At 56.5% G+C, this 17435-nt stretch overlaps 2 protein-coding genes across 2 annotated transcripts in view; both read right to left on the bottom strand.

Annotated features, from left to right (window-relative positions):
• Positions 1 to 110, bottom strand: part of LOC147090543 (fibroblast growth factor 11-like) — a 370019-nt gene extending 369909 nt beyond the window's left edge. The window contains exon 1 of the mRNA XM_085977062.1: positions 1 to 110. This exon is cut by the window's left edge and continues 140 nt beyond it. Coding sequence (XP_085833188.1) covers positions 1 to 53 — 53 coding nt within the window. The 5' untranslated portion in view covers positions 54 to 110.
• Positions 111 to 1183: 1073 nt separating this feature from the next.
• LOC147090542 (cilia- and flagella-associated protein 45-like) overlaps positions 1184 to 17435 on the bottom strand; it is a 55230-nt gene continuing 38978 nt past the window's right edge. The window contains exon 5 of the mRNA XM_085977061.1: positions 1184 to 1390. Coding sequence (XP_085833187.1) covers positions 1184 to 1390 — 207 coding nt within the window. The remainder of the gene's footprint in view (positions 1391 to 17435) is intronic.

Below are 17435 nucleotides of genomic sequence, written 5' to 3'. Positions count from 1 at the left end.
TGCTCCTTCAGCTCACGCTTCTGCCGAATGAGAGAACTTGCCAAGGCAGCCATCCTTCCATTCACGGCCCGTCCCGACTTTTAGGGCTTTTTTTTCCTTCTTCTTGTTGCTGTGGTGGTTGTTCTTTATGTCCTCCTCCCCCCTCTCTCTCTCTCTCTCTCTCTCTCACAGGCACGTCACATTGCCAGTCCTTTTTTTTCCCTTCCCTGCTCTCCAGCAAGCAGCCGAGTCCTTTAAGCGCAGCAGTGGCTGATGCTCCAATCAGTTTTTACACCAGCCCTGCGCTCGCTGTCCCGCTCAATGTCTGAGAGGTACAAGGCAGGCTGCCACCTCTCAACCTTGGAGGAATTGTCACCTCTTCTTAAAGGCAAGGCTCCCAGCCTTCACAGGGAAATAGTGGAGTGGAGGAATATAATCCACACACACACATACACACACACACATACCTATCTCACTGCTTTTCCTTAAAGGAATAAGAATAGGTCCAAGATCATCAATCTCCAACGAGGATGTCACTGTCAGTCACCGTTCAGTTGAACGCAACGAAAGTCACTGCCTTCTTAAAGGGAAAGGGCATTTTTTTTTTTGCCAGCCTGTCTCCAGCTAGGGAAATCCCAGCCTTTTCACGTGCGACTGCCTTCTGTACCTCATCCAGCGGAGGCTGCCCGACCTTAAAGGGTCCGAGCCCCTCAGAGGCTGCCTCTTGGGTTTTTTTTAAATTTCCCGCCGCGCGGGCCCTTTAAGGGCCCGCGCGGGGCCCCCATTCACGTTTCCTGCGCCCGCCCGGTTTTCCCCTACTTAAAAGCCGGTGAGCGGCCTGCGCGGGACCCCCAGGCCGCCGCGCAGCCTGGCGGGAATGTTGGCCTGCGCCCCTTACTTTCACCCCTCGAGGTCACGGTGGAAAATTTAAAGGGACACCACCCCCCCCCCAATCCATCTCCTATTTCTCCCTCTGCCACCCCCACCACCTCTCCTGAAGGGGTGACGGTTCCATCAGCAATGACAGCCCTTGACCATCTCGGCCAAAGAATGGCGGGGGGGTGGGGGTTGTGGGGTGGGGGGAGGTGAGGGGACCAATGAGTTTGCCAGACTGGGCGCGGATCGGCAATCAAAGTCGCCGCCTTCCCACTCCAGGTGGCTCGGGGGGCCCACGTTGACCGGTGGAAGATAGCGGGGGTGCGTTTCAATCGTCATTAAAGGCCGTGGGCCGGCCCCGGGGGCGTTGGACGGGCCCACATTTGGCCACGTACTTGTAGGCCTGAAAGCCTGTTGCCACGGACACTGGGCAAGAATCACAGGGCAGGTTCTGCTCGGGGGGGGGGGGGGTACCTCCTTGTGGCTGGTCAGAAAACTGCACTTGGCAGAACCCTGCCCAGCTTTGGAGCACTGCCTGCCACAGGGAGACGAGAGAGAAAAATATTGATCAGCGTCGTCTATTAAAGGAACGGAACATAAAAGAAGGGATTTCTTTCCCACTGTGGGTGAGGTGGAAACGGTCCAGAGGAGAGCTGCGAGAATGATTGCTAGCGTAAAAAAAACCTTGATAGGCTGAAAGAGCTTGGTGTATTTATCGCTGAGCAGCATAGGCGAGGAGGCGACCTGATAGAGGTTTACAAAATAATGAAAGAACGGTCCGAGGCTGACCCAGGGCGTTCGCAACCTTGGCGTCCGATTTGACCCCGAGATGAGCTTCCCTCCCCAGACCCTCTCCATCACCGAGACCGCCTGCTTCCACCTCCGTAACGCCGCCCGACTCCGCCGCCGCCGCGGCTCATCCGCTGCTGAAACCCTCATCCCTGCCTTTGTTGCCCTCTAGACTCGACTGTTCCGACGCGCTCCTGGCCGGCCTCCCAGGTAAACTCGAGCTCATCCAAAAGCTCCACCGCCCCCTTGTCCTAACTCGCACCGAGTCCCGTACACCCATCGCCGCCCCCGCCCCTGCGCTCGCTGACCTACACTGGCTCCTGGTCCGGCAACGCCTCCATTTTAAAATTCTCATCCTTGTGTTCAAATCCCTCCGTGGCCTCGCTATCTCTGTAACCTACCCCAGCCCCACAACCCCCACCCCCGAGATCTCTGCGGTCCTCCAATTCTGGCCTCTTGAGCATCCCTGATTATCATCGCTCCATCACTGGCGGCCGTGCCTTCAGCCGCCTGGGCCCCAAGCTCTGGAATTCCCTCCCTAAACCTCTCCGCCTCGCCACCTCTCTCTCCTCCTTTAAGACGCTCCTTAAAACCGACCTCTTTGACCAAGCTTTTGGTCACCTGTCCTAATATCTCCTTCTGTGGCTCGGTGTCAAATTCTGTTTGATAATCGCTCCTGTGAAGCGCCTTGGGATGTTTTACTATGTTAAAGGCGCTATATAAATACAAGTTGTCAATCGCTTGCCTATTGATAGATTATTCCAGTTTAACAGATTGGGGAGGACCAGGGGACAGATGTTTAGGCTGTGTGAGGGTAGGAATAGACTGGGATGTTGGGCAGTTCTTTTCCCAGAGAGTAGTGAGTCACTCAGTGCCGGCTGGTGCGGTGGGCGCTGGCTCTCTGCCTTCAAGAGGGGGCTGGACCGGTGCCTGACTGGAGCAGAGATCACACCATAGAGAAGGTCAGTGACTTTACAGACAACACTTGGTCCGTGTGATCTCCCGGGACTGGTTTTGTTCGCCCGAGGGGGTCGGAGAGGAATTTTCCCAGAGAATATTTTCCCTGATTGGGATTTTTCCTCTTGTGTTTTGGTTCTTCCGGGAGATCCACACTTGACCACGTAGGGGAGGGAAGGGGCGGAGGGGGAGGGGTGGGGGGACATGAAGTGGTTGGTCAGGACTGTGGAGGCTCAGTCGTTGAGACAAAGATCGGTAGACTTTCGGATATTAAGGGAATCAAGTGATATGGGGATAGTGCAGGGAAGGTGATGAGGTCGATGATCAGTCATGATCTTATTGAATGGCGGAGCAGGCTCGAGGGGCCGAATGCTGCTCCTATTTCTTATGTTCTTAGGATGTTCCAACCATCCTGGATGTGGGCCAGGCTTGATGGACCGTCACCTTCATAGTCCAAAGGAGAACAATCCCTTTCAATACCAAAACTAGATAAACCGTCTCCTCGGGTTTAACCCCGGTTAGAGGGAGCCTTCCGGTCCCCGACCCTTCAACTGATCCACGTTCCTGTCTGTTTGACGTCATTACTCGTGAGATAGGCGCCGACGAAGAACGCTCGGAGAGCACTTGATCTCAGAACCCCGGCCCTACTGTCCCCACCATTTCCTCCCTCATGTCCAGGCGACAACCACCCCTCCCTGCCGAGTCCCCTCCAGCTGTCCGTTCCCCCCACCCCTGTCTACAGAAATACGTTCTGCAGTCACACCTTGAATTGCCCTGACCTTGTGCCCTCTTGCCCTCCCGGCCCTGGTGTATTTGAAACTATTGGTTTAGAAACATAGAACAATAGGAGCAGGAGTAGGCCATTCGGCCCTTCGAGCCTGCTCCGCCATTCAATATGATCATGGCTGATCCTCTATCTCAATACCATATTCCCGCTCTCTCCCCATACCCCTTGATGCCTTTTGTGTCTAGAAATCTATCTATCTCCTTCTTAAATATATTCAGTGACTTGGCCTCCACAGCCTTCTGTGGTAGAGAATTCCACAGGTTCACCACCCTCTGAGTGAAGACATTTCTCCTCATCTCAGTCCTAAATGTCCTACCCCGTATCCTGAGACTGTGACCCCTCGTTCTCGACCCCCCCACCCCCCAGCCAGGGGAAACATCCTCCCTGCATCCAGTCTGTCTAGCCCTGTCAGAATTTTATACGTTTCAGTGAGATCCTCTCTCATTCTTCTAAACTTTATTTTCTCTGTCCCACTAAGTACCTTGTATACCTAGAATCACATAGCGATTACAACACAGAAATAGGCCATTTGGCCCACCTGGTCTATATGCTCCATCCGCCCGCCCTACTCACCCTATCAGCATATCCTTCTATTCCTTTCTCTCTCTCATGCACTTATTTAGCTTCCCCTTAAATGCATCGATGCTATTTGCTTCAACCACTCCATGTGAAAAGAATGAAAGACTTGCATTTCTCTAGCGCCTTTCACGACCACCGGACGTCCCAAAGCCCTTTACAGCCAACGAACTACGTTCCGAAGTGTAGTCGCTGTTGTAATGTAGGAAACGCGGCAGAACAATTTGCGCACAGCAAGCTCCCACAAACAGCAATGTGATAATGACCGGACAATCTGTGTTAGTGATGTTGATTGAGGGATAAATAGAGAGTGGTCAGCAAAGCTTATGGGATCTTGGGCTTCATAAATAGAGGTATTGAGTACAAAAGTAGAGAAGTTATGCTGAACCTTTATAAAGCGCTGATTAGGTCACAACTGGAGTATTGCGTCCAGTTCTGGTCACCACACTTTAGGAAGGATGTGAAGGCCCTCGAGAGGGTGCAGAGGAGATTTACCAGAATGGTTCCGGGGAGGGGGGATCTGAGCTACAAGGACAGGTTGGAGAAGCTGGATTTGTTTTCATTAGAGCAAAGGAGGTTGAGGGGTGATTTGATCGAGGTGTACAAAATTATGACGGGTTTGGATAGGCTAGACGGGGAAAGGCTGTTCCCACTAGTTGATGGTACAAGGACTAGGGGACACAGATTGAAGGTTTTGGGCAAGAGATACAGGGGGGGGACGTGAGGGAAATCTTTTTTACGCAGCGAGTGGTGAGGACCTGGAACTCGCTGCCGACGGAAGTGGTGGAAGCGGAGACACTCAATGTTTTCAAGGGGAGACTGGAGAGGCACTTGAGGGAAATAAACTTGCAGGGCTACGGGGATAGAGCGGGGGAATGGGACTGACTGGATTGTTCTACAGAGAGCCGGCACGGACTCGATGGGCCGAATGGCCTCCTTCTGTGCCGTTATGACTCTGTGGGCTGGATTTTGTCAATGGAGGCGACTTGGAGGCGGGGCTGCTGCTTGTCGTGTCAATGTCCCGCCTCCATCCTCGCCTGACCATTCAGAGGGATTTTCCCCTGATTGAGCTTGTTAAATCGCCCGGCCGGCTCAGCAGGCCGATTAGGGAAGAAGTCACCGACAGATCACGTCAACGTCAGACGCGCTGTCAAGACTTCTTGAAAGAAGAAATGACAGCGTTTGACAGGCTCTGTGAAGCTCTGACATTCTCTTTAGTTTGATTCGCTTTTGTGGTGAGGACTGAAAAAACATTGTAAAAAAGTACATTTCAGAGGTCTGATGGATCGGAGGGTCCATCAGACATTACCTGAAATTGACAAGGTGGATGTCCGCTCTCCCGATCCAGCACGGCTAAAGGCTATAAGAAGTAACAAAAGGTAAGTGAACACTTTTTTAAACTTATCACTCAGCTTGCATACTTACCACTCCACACTTGCACCCATCACTCACCTCTACACCTTACTTCCAGGCGCCTCCGACCGCCGCAGAACTCCTCCACGTCTCCTCCAACCCGGCGGGGTTCTCCGAGGTCGGGAAGCCTCCACCTGTGAAGGTCAAATGGCACTAATCCTATTTTTTGCCTGTTAACTACCTGTTAACGGGCAGTTAAAAGGATTAAAAGCCTTTCCCGCCTCCAGGAGACGGGACCCGAAGCTGCACACCCTCCCGCCTCCTGGCAAAAGGGCACGGAGGCGGGATGGGGGCGGGTTTGCCACCTGCCCCCAATTTCTCCGATTTTACGTGCTGTCCCGCCTCCATGCCCGCCTCCCCGAGGCTTGGGAAATCGAGCCCTATGACTCTATTGGGCCAGGAGACCGGGGAGAACTCCTCCCCTGCTCGTCTTCAAAATAATGTCGCGGAATCTTTTTTACGTCCACCTGAGAGGGCAGACGGTGTTGCACAGAGCAGTTCCGTGCAATAGATTTTTAAATAGGTTTACGGACTCCCAGACCGCCTGTTTGTTTTGCGGTCTGGAGGAGTCCGTGACTCATGTTTATGTCGAGTGCGAGAGGTTGCAGCCCCTCTTCCATTATTTAAGGGGGCTGCTCCTCAAGTTTTGGTTGCACTTCAGTCCCACGCTCCTGATCTACGGTCACCCGGTGCGGAGGGGAGCGGGCAGGTCGGAGGACCTCCTCGTGGGTCTGCTCCTGGGCCTGGCAAAGGTAACCATCAATCGGTCCAGGCAGCGGGCGGTCGAGGGGGTCGTCCGGCCAGATTGCCTCCCGCGCTTCCGCGGCCATGTTCGCGCCCGGGTGGCCCTGGAGATGGAGCACGCGGTCTCCGCCGGCACGCTCGAGCAATTTCGTGACCGGTGGGCGCCGCGGGGACTGGAGTGCATAATAGGTCCAAATGACCAAATTTTAATTTAATTTCTGATTTGGGTTATTAAAAGTTCTTAAAAGTTACTGGATTTTTAGTTGCATTTGTTTTTGATTTAACACAAGAGGAGAGGGCAGACGGGGCCTCGGGTTTAACATCTCATCCGAAAGACGGCACCTCTGACAGTGCAGCGCTCCCTCAGTACTGGCCCCGGGAGCGTCGGCCTGGATTGTGGGCTCGAGTCCCTGGAGTGGGGACTCGAACCCCGCGGCCCTCTGACTCAGAGGTGAGAGAGGGTGCGACCCATCGAGTCACGGTTGACAGGGTAGCGGTGTGGGCGCGAGTTCCACGTTATCCGCACGCCGTTGGAGTCGATCCTCCACATGGGCGGTAACCCTGATCCCATTTACCTTCCCTGTTCCCATATCCCTTCATCCCCCCGCCCCCCGCTTTCCTTGAACCGAAGCCGGTCTGTCAGTGCCTCACCTATGCTGTTGCACCTTGAAGAAAGTTGTTGTGCCTGCCCGTGACCTGCAGGGGGGGCTACTCACAAGTTTCCAATCGGTGAACTTATCTGCGTGCCCATTGGTTGGTGCAAAAACGGATGTAAACTCGGGGAAAATGGGTGTAAAACCCGATAACGGCCTCAAAATGGGGACTGTAGGCTTAAAGCGTCCCATTCACACCGGCGATGCGGCTGACTCCATTTTAAAAGGGGCCTAGCGCCTAGCATTTATTTTTTTAATTCGTTTTTATGGGATGTGGACGTCGCTGGCAGGGCCAATATTTATTGCCCATCCTTAGTTGCCCTTGAGAAGGTGGTGGTGAGCCGCCTTCTTGAACCGATGCAGTCCGTGTGGTGAAGGTACTCCCACAGTGCTGTTAGGGAGGGAGTTCCAGGATTTTGACCCAGCGACAATGAAGGAACAGCTGATATATTTCCAAGTCAGGATGGTGTGTGACTTGGAGGGGAACTTGGAGGTGGTGGTGTTCCCATGCGCCTGCTGCCCTTGTCCTTCTAGGTGGAAGAGGTCGCGGGTTTGGGAGGTGCTGCCGAAGAAGCCTTGGCGAGTTGCTGCAGTGCATCTTGTAGACGGTGCACACTGCAGCCACAGTGCGCCGGTGGTGGAGGGAGTGAATGTTTAAGGTGGTGGATGGGGTGCCAATCAAGCGGGCTGCTTTGTCCTGGAGCTTCTTGAGTGTTGTTGGAGCTGCACTCATCTAGGCAAGTGGAGAGTATTCCATCACACTCTTTACTTGTGCCTTGTAGAGGGTGGAAAGGCTTTGGTCATTGTCACATTGCTGTTTGTGGGATCTTGCTGTGCTCAAATTGTCTGCCGCGTTTCCTACATTACAACAGTGACTACACTTCAAAAAAAGTGCTTCACTGGCAGTAAAGCGCTTTGAGACGTCCGGAGATTGTGAAAGGCGCTGTAGAAATGCTCGCTGTAATATTGGTACAATTTTACTGTTGAGTTTGAGATGCCGGAAGAACCCGTCGATTGAACTGCAGCATGAAAACTCGCTCCTGAGGACCTATTTCCCTCTTCATTCACACAGCGTCTAATGAAGATGTATCAGCAGAGAGCTGGTAGACCTTGGATGAAAGATTGAGCGAGAGTCCCAAGTGAAAGCAAACAAATTGGTTCAGTTGTAGCAGTGACGACAAAGATATTCCACTGGCGTGCAAGAGCAGGTTAATAGGCACAAAGAACTACAGCAATGCAAAGCTTGGTTAATTGTCCTTTGACTGAACAGGATTAACAACAGAGAGCCACAAGGACACAGGGGCAAGTGTGCAGGCACGACATTGCAGCGAAACACAGAGACTGAGACACGAGACATGAGGACACAGAGCCGCGAGGGGACAGAGGCGCGAGGGGACAGAGGCGCGAGGGGACAGAGGCGCGATGGGACAGAGGCGCGAGGGGACAGAGGCTCGAGGGGACAGAGGCGCGAGGGGACAGGCGCGAGGGGACAGAGGCGCGAGCGGACATAGGCGCGAGCGGACAGAGGCGCGAGCGGACAGAGGCGCGAGGGGACAGAGGCGCGAGGGGACAGAGACGCGAGGGGACAGTGACGCGAGGGGACAGAGACGCGAGGGGACAGAGGCGCGAGGGGACAGAGGCGCGAGCGGACAGAGGCGCGAGGGGACAGAGGCGCGAGGGGACAGAGGCGCGAGGGGACAGAGGCGCGAGCGGACAGAGGCGCGAGGGGACAGAGGCGCGAGGGGACAGAGGCGCGAGGGGACAGAGACGCGAGGGGACAGAGACGCGAGGGGACAGTGACGCGAGGGGACAGAGACGCGAGGGGACAGGGACGCGAGGGGACAGGGACGCGAGGGGACAGGGACGCGAGGGGACAGGGACGCGAGGGGACAGGGACGCGAGGGGACAGGGACGCGAGGGGACAGAGGCGCGAGGGCACAGAGGCACGAGGGGACAGAGGCGAGAGGGGACAGAGATGCGAGGGCACAGAGACTCGAGGGGACAGAGACGCGAGGGGACAGAGACGCGAGGGGACAGAGACGCGCGCGGACAGAGACGCGAGGGGACAGAGACGCGAGGGGACAGAGACTCGAGGGCACAGAGACGCGAGGGCACAGAGACGCGAGGGGACAGAGACGCGAGGGGACAGAGACGCGAGGGGACAGAGACGCGAGGGCACAGTGACGCGAGGGCACAGAGACGCGAGCGGACAGAGGCACGAGGGGACAGAGACACGAGCGGACAGAAGCACGAGGGGACAGAAACACGAGGGCACAGAGACACGAGGGGACAGAGACACGAGGGCACAGAGACACGAGGGGACAGAGACACGAGGGGACACTGACACGAGGGGACAGTGACACGAGGGGACAAAGACACGAGGGGACAGAGACACGAGGGGACAGAGACACGAGGGGACAGAGACACGAGGGGACAGAGACACGAGCGGACAGAAGCACGAGGGGACAGAGACACGAGGGCACAGAGACACGAGGGCACAGAGACACGAGGGGACAGAGACACGAGGGGACAGAGACACGAGGGGACAGTGACACGAGGGGACAGAGACACGAGGGGACAGAGACACGAGGGGACAGAGACACGAGGGGACAGAGACACGAGGGGACAGAGACACGAGGGGACAGGGACGCGAGGGGACAGAGACACGAGGGGACAGAGACACGAGGGGACAGAGACACGAGGGGACAGAGACACGAGGGGACAGAGACACGAGGGGACAGAGACGCGAGGGGACAGAGACGCGAGGGGACAGAGACGCGAGGGGACAGAGGCGCGAGGGGACAGAGGCGCGAGGGGACAGAGACTCGAGGGGACAGAGACGCGAGAGGACAGAGACGCGAGGGGACAGGGACGCGAGGGGACAGGGACGCGAGGGGACAGAGACGCGAGGGGACAGAGGCGCGAGGGGACAGAGGCGCGAGGGGACAGAGACTCGAGGGGACAGAGACGCGAGAGGACAGAGACGCGAGGGGACAGAGACGCGAGGGGACAGAGATGCACGCGGACAGAGACGCGAGGGGACAGAGACTCGAGGGCACAGAGACGCGAGGGCACAGAGACGCGAGGGCACAGAGACGCGAGGGGACAGAGACGCGAGGGGACAGAGACGCGAGGGGACAGAGACGCGAGGGGACAGAGACGCGAGGGGACAGAGATGCACGCGGACAGAGACGCGGGGGGACAGAGACTCGAGGGCACAGAGACGCGAGGGCACAGAGACGCGAGGGGACAGAGACGCGAGGGGACAGAGACGCGAGGGGACAGAGACGCGAGGGCACAGTGACGCGAGGGCACAGAGGCACGAGGGGACAGAGACACGAGGGCACAGAGACACGAGGGCACAGAGACACGAGGGCACAGAGACAAGAGCGGACAGAGACACGAGGGGACAGGGACGCGAGGGGACATGGACGCGAGGAGACAGGGACGCGAGGGGACAGGGACGTGAGGGGACAGAGGCGCGAGGGGACAGAGGCGCGAGGGGACAGAGGCGCGAGTGGACAGAGGCGCGAGGGGACAGAGACGCGAGGGCACAGAGACTCGAGGGGACAGAGACGCGAGGGGACAGAGACGCGAGGGGACAGAGACGCGCGCGGACAGAGACGCGAGGGGACAGAGACGCGAGGGGACAGAGACTCGAGGGCACAGAGACGCGAGGGCACAGAGACGCGAGGGGACAGAGACACGAGGGGACAGAGACGCGAGGGGACAGAGACGCGAGGGCACAGTGACGCGAGGGCACAGTGACGCGAGGGGACAGAGACACGAGGGGACAGAGACACGAGCGGACAGAAGCACGAGGGGACAGAGACACGGGACAGAGACACAAGGGGACAGAGACACGAGGGCACAGTGACACGAGGGCACAGTGACACGAGGGGACAGAGACACGAGGGCACAGAGACACGAGGGCACAGTGACACGAGGGGACAGAGACACGAGGGCACAGTGACACGAGGGCACAGTGACACGAGGGGACAGAGACACGAGGGCACAGAGACACGAGGGCACAGAGACACGAGGGCACAGAGACACGAGGGCACAGAGACACGAGCGGACAGAGACACGAGGGGACAGAGACACGAGGGGACAGAGACACGAGGGGACAGAGACAGGAGGACTCAGAGACACGAGCGGACAGAGACACGAGGGGGCAGAGACACGAGGGGACAGAGACACGAGCGGACAGAGACACGAGCGGACAGAGAAACGAGCGGACAGAGACACGAGCGGACAGAGACACGAGCGGACAGAGACACGAGCGGACAGAGACACGAGGGGACAGAGACACGAGGGGACAGAGACACGAGGGCACAGTGACACGAGGGCACAGTGACACGAGGGCACAGAGACACGAGGACACAGAGACACGAGGGCACAGTGACACGTGGGGACAGAGACACGAGGGGACAGAGCCACGAGGGGACAGTGACACGAGGGCACAGAGACACGAGGGGACAGAGACACGAGGGGACAGAGACACGAGGGGACAGTGACACGAGGGGACAGTGACACGAGGGGACAGAGACACGAGGGGACAGAGACACGAGGGGACAGAGCCAGGAGGGGACAGAGGCACAAGGGGACAGAGACACAAGGGGACAGAGACACGAGGGGACAGAGACACGAGGGGACAGAGACACGAGGGGAAAGAGACACGAGGGGACAGGGACACGAGGGGACAGGGACACGAGGGGACAGGGACACGAGGGGACAGGGACACGAGGGGACAGAGACACGAGGGGACAGAGACACGAGGGCACAGTGACACGAGGGCACAGTGACACGAGGGCACAGAGACACGAGGACACAGAGACACGAGGGCACAGAGACACGAGGGCACAGAGACACGAGGGCACAGAGACACGAGCGGACAGAGACACGAGGGGACAGAGACACGAGGGGACAGAGACACGAGGGGACAGTGACACGAGGGGACAGAGACACGTGGGGACAGAGACACGAGCCGACAGAGACACGAGGGGACAGAGACACGAGGGGACAGAGACACGAGGGCACAGAGACACGAGGGCACAGAGACACGAGGGCACAGAGACACGAGCGGACAGAGACACGAGGGGACAGAGACACGAGGGGACAGAGACACGAGGGGACAGAGACACGAGGGGACAGATACACGAGGACTGTTTGCTAAAATCAAATTTTTGTTTGTTTCACATTTACTGTTTTTTTATTGTACAACAGTACTTATACAACTCATCAATTACATAGTTAATCCATTACATTCATTGACCACAATAAGAAACAAAAACAAAACCTTGAAAACAGCTTTATGGTTAACAATATAAATGCAATGATAAATTTTACAAATGAATCAATAATATTTACAGTACAAACTACCACTATTTCAATAAACCAAGAAAAAACCCGTATCACGCCAGTCCTACTGACATCGTTCACCCATTCAATTGTTCAATCATCCGCTCTTTCGTTCGCTCGTTCGTTCACTTGAGCGTAAGTTCCATCATGCGTGCGTGCGTGTCATTTGTGTCTGCGGCGTGCGTTCACTCGAGCATTCGTTTGATCCAGAACCCAGCCGTCGAAGTACTCATAAATTTCTTACCAATATAATTTATTTTATCTTTTTTTTTCCTTTCTTTTAATTTTCCCCTGTTAACTTATTTTTCTCCCTTTTATAAAGCATACCATTTACTGGGCAATAATCTCAAAGTAAGTTCCACATCGACACTAATTAACACCACAATGTACAAAGTCCCATAGCCTTATCAGAAATCAATTAAAGCTTCAAGTAGACTGCTTTCAACCAGAAAACCAGAAACTTCTTCAACAAAACGAGTGAATACTGTTAAGTCTGTGTGTCCCAGTTAAGCTTATTATAAATCACTGGACACAGACCACAAGAATAACTTTAACAGGTCTTTACTATTCGGAGGTCAGGGCTGAACTGCCTTGCAAATCCCTACACAACACTTATATACCGGTGTGGTCAGCACCGGTATTACAGTATACAGCAGCCAAGAGAAAGTAGTACATCTCTTAAGGTAGTTCTCTTAAGGTGGAACAGGTTACATACACCACATCTCTCTCACTGTGTCTAACTCTCTCTGTCTGTGTGACTCTCTCACTGTGTCTAACTCTCTCTGTCTGTGTGACTCTCTCACTGTGTCTAACTCTCTCTGTCTGTGTGACTCTCTCACTGTGTCTAACTCTCTCTGTCTGTGTGACTCTCTCACTGGCCTAGAAATTCAGTTTGCACAGTTTTGGGGCGCTAAAGTCGGGCGTTCGGTAAATTTAGCGCCCGCCGGAAACTGCAGGCAACCGCGCCGAAATTCAGTGGATTTGGCCAAGAGTTTTGGCGAGCACTGAAACCGGCGTTGCAATGCTCGGTTCCGGCGCTAAACCGGCGCTGCGGCCTGATAACGCCGATGCCGGGCGCAGCGCAGGTGCCGTCATGTGTTGCTTGACAGCAGACACCCTGACGCCGGCCTGCTCTTAAAGGGGGCAGGGTCAACTTTGACTGCTGCCACGCCCTGCACACTGGAGCCCTGCTGCTAGGCCTCAACAGTGCTGGTGGGACAAAATAGCGCCAGAACAGATGGAGGTGGCCCGTGAAAGAGCCCAGCGCTTCTCAGACCATGCACGGAGGGTGCTGATTGATGCTGTCCAGGAGAGAAGACCCATCTTGTGCCCGGACAATGGCAGAAAGGCTCCCAGGAGAGAGTTCAGGAAAGCCTGGAGGAGCATCGCACGCAGGGTCTCCTCAAACTCAGATGTGCCCAGGACTGCGGACCAGTGCCGCAAAAAGTTCAATGACCTCTGTCGGCTGGTGAAGGTGAGTACCCTTTCCACTGTCCTCCTCATCCTTGCATGTGAGCCTCACACTATGGGCAAAGGGACCTCAAAGGCATAATGGGCAGCCCTCCTCACGCAGCAATGCCACTGGCATGATCATCAGCAGCACTTTCTGCACTGACCACACTGGCCAGGCTATTCCACAGGCAGTACACACAGCAACAGGGCACCACACTGTACTTAGAGTCCGTCCTTTCTCTTGCAGGCCAAGAAATGCGCGCAGCCGGCTGGAGACCGGTGGTGGACGGCCCCACTACCAGGCTCTAAGTGCTCTGGAGGAGAGCGTCGCTGGACTCCTGCGTCCCCGGGTGACTGGCCCTGTAGCCATCGGGGATGCGGACCCTGTGCTGGAAGCCACTGGTAAGGAGATGACCGCTTGCAGCTCTCTCGTTGCCCTAGTGCTTCCGATCTAAATCCTTTCCCACTGACGAACAAATGCGCATAATGCCACCGCTCAGGCGTCCCTCGCTGACGCCCTGTCCTCACTTTAAAGCTACTCTTGTGCCTTCCTGCTTTCAGCTGCTGAGGAGGAGGTGGTCCCTGAGGCACCGGGTGCCAGGCCCTTGGAGGAGGAGGACGTCCAGGACGAGGAGGAAGCCGGGCCATCGGGCAAGCCCTCAGCCGTGCCAGGGGATGGCAATGAAGGGGGGACGTCTGGCATGCAGGAGAGCCAGGGGGAGGTGTTGCAGGGGAGGGCAGATCCTGCTTGCAGTGGGGTCCAGGCAGGCGGCAGGGGTCGGCCAGCTCGGCCGGCTTCTCCCCAGCTGCAGAGTCCTCTCTCCAGTCCGGAGAGTGGCCTCGGCCAGGAGGTGCACCTCCTGCAAGAGATCTCGGTGGCGTCTGACCGGCGCCACCATGAGTTCATGGGGGCTGTGCAGCAGATGCCGCACGCCATCGAGTCCCTGGCTCAGAGTGTGGCAGCATTCGGCCAATCACAGGCCAGGGGGGTGAAGCAACTGGCCGCAGCGCACGCCAGGGGGGTCGAACTACTCGCGGCACTGCAGGAGGAGAGTCGCCAGAGAGGTGGTTCCTTCGACACACTGTCACAGCAGCTGGAGGCACATACCCGGGCAGTGCGGTCACTGACTTCTGCCACACTCGCTTTGACGCAGAGGCGTCGCACCCGCACCCGCCGCCCTGCTGCAACACAGCGGCCTGGCCTCCAGCACATAGCTGCGCCAGCTGAACTGCCAGGCCGGACGACTGCCACTGTGTCTGCTGAGCCTCGCGCGCCTGGCAGCAGCCAGCTTGCCCCCCTTGGAGCATCCGACACTGCCACTCCCCCAGCCAGGGTGCGAGGAGCTGCTGCTGCCACTGATGCTGGCCAGCCACAGCCGAAGCAGTCAGCAGCTGGCCCCTCCCGGGACGTGCGTCGTGTTGGCCGACCCCCAAGGGCATCTGTCGCGACGCATGGGGGCCCTCATGAGCCTTCCCCCAGCCTTGAGGCCGCCACAGGGCCCACGTTGAGGCGGAGCAGCAGGCCGGGCAGGGGCCGGGGAAGGCTCTCTAAGGACTCGCCCTCTCGGCACAGCCGCTAGAGTGTGGTCTCTGCGGCATGGTATATATGGGGGGGATTGTGTTTTGGGGGCTGATTTTTGTGGATGGCCGAAATTGAAGGCATTTTTTGTTTTTATGGGGGTCTTTCTGTTGGCGAGGGGGGCCCTTTTTTTGTTACGGCCAATGTTGAAGGCCATGTGGATGGCCAACTTTTGTTAGTCCTCCCCAAGTTGGGGGAGTGACATATGTTTGTGACTGTTTTTTGGGTGTGTTCTGTGTTTTTGAGTTTCATGTGGGAAGGGGCCTCAGTTTGTTAAATAAAGGTTTTTATTTATTCAGCTTGTCCAGGTGTCATGTTTCAAGTGTTTGCTGCGTTAACTGGCTGACGGCTTCCGGAGCGGCTGCCTTCAGGTGCGCTCATTCCCACAGGCCATTCCCTCACAGCGGGCCTAGAAGTGTCGAGCAATAAGCCCCCGGCGTACGGCCCTTGGGCCTTCTGGCCCCCTCCTGGCCTGCTCCTCCTCCTCCTCCCCCTCCTCCTCCTGATGGTCCTCCTGCTCGTCCTCCTCAGGTGGTGGTGCAATGTCAGGTGGCAGTGCCTGCGTCCGGCGGATAGCCAGGTTGTGCAGCATGCAGCACACGACGACGAACTGGGACACTCTATCCGGCGAATACTGTAGAGAGCCGCCGGAGCGATCCAGGCAGCGGAAGCGTTGCTTGAGGACGCCTATGGTTTGCTCTATGACGTTCCTTGTTGCTTGATGGCTTTCGTTGTATGAGTCCTCCGCTGGGGTCCTGGGCGCGCGGTGCGGGGTCATGAGCCATGTGCACAAAGGGTAGCCCTTGTCCCCGATAAGCCATCCCCTTGGTGGAGGCTGTGCCTGGAACATGTCAGCCACAGTAGTCTGGCGCAGGATAAAAGCATCGTGGCTGCTTCCTGGGAAGCGGGCATTTACAGCTAGGATGCGCTGCCTGTGGTCACACACCAGCTGCACATTGAGGGAATGGTAGCCCTTGCGGTTGCGGTAAACCTCGGGATTGTCTATAGGTGCCCGCATAGCCACATGCGTGCAGTCAATGGCGCCCTGCACCATGGGGAAGCCCGCGATCCTGCCAAATCCCACTGCACGCTGCTGCTGCCTCTGTTGGGTCATGGGGAAGGAGATGAACTGGTGTCTCCTCGCGAACAGTGCATCGGTGACCTGCCGGATGCAGCGATGTACGGCGAACTGGGAGATGTTCGCGATGTCCCCAGCAGCGGCTTGGAACGAGCCGCTTGCATAAAAGCTGAGAGCCACCGTGACCTTCACTTCCACCGAGAGAGACGTCCTGGACATGAGCTGTGGCTGCAAATCTGCGTGAAGCAGCTGGCAGATCTCTCCAACCACCTCCCTTCTGAAGCGCAGCCTCTTTACACAAAGTGCCGCAGACATGGTGACATAGGACACCTGCTGCCGGTATTGCCTGGGTGCGTAAGGCCTACGTTGGCGACGCCTGATGGCCCTTCTGTGTCTACGCATGGCTGCCCGTCTCTCACAGCGTCTGCGAGCCCTCCGCACATAATGCTGCAACTCAATGTTGGCCCCCCATGCAGCCCCCATAATCAAGGTCGCAACAGTGAAATCAGCAAGAGTCAAATGTCAAAGCACTGGCCAGAAGCCAAAAAGACCTCTCCTATCTTGTCCCAAATCTGGAATCTCTGTCCCTTGGTCTCTGTGTAGAAATCCAAAGCAGTGAAGTCATTGCAGCAAAATGGCTGGGCTTTATAGGTCAGTGGAGGTGCCCTTTAATTTGCGCTCCCCGAGGCCCACAGGGCCTCTGCAACGTTCCATTTTACAATTCCTAATAGCGCCACGGCCACATTGGGCGGGCGCCACTCAATTTCCGGGTTGGGGCGCTAAAACAGCGTTGCGCGAGGATATGACGTCATAAGCTGCGCGCGCACCCGAGCGGGCGCTAACACTTTGCGCCGGCGCTAAATCTCAAATGAATTTGGGCGTCGGCGCAGATCGGTCTGCATTCCGGCGCTAAGGCTTTATCGACGGAAATATAGCTCTTTTTTGGTGTTAGCGCCTGGCGCAGCCAACTGAATTTCTAGGCCACTGTGTCTAACTCTCTCTATCTGTGTGACTCTCACTGTGTCTAACTCTCTCTGTCTGTGTGACTCTCTCACTGTGTCTAACTCTCTCTGTCTGTGTGACTCTCTCTCACTGTGTCTAACTCTCTCTGTCTGTGTGACTCTCTCTCACTGTGTCTAACTCTCTCTGTCTGTGTGACTCTCTCAGTGTCTAACTCTCTCTGTCTGTGTG

The sequence above is a fragment of the Somniosus microcephalus genome, unplaced genomic scaffold (assembly GCF_052327205.1).
Source record: "Somniosus microcephalus isolate GS21.2 unplaced genomic scaffold, FLI_Smic_1.0 unresolved_chr4, whole genome shotgun sequence".
Lineage (NCBI taxonomy): Eukaryota > Metazoa > Chordata > Chondrichthyes > Squaliformes > Somniosidae > Somniosus > Somniosus microcephalus.
This window is presented reverse-complemented; position numbering and strand designations above follow the sequence as displayed.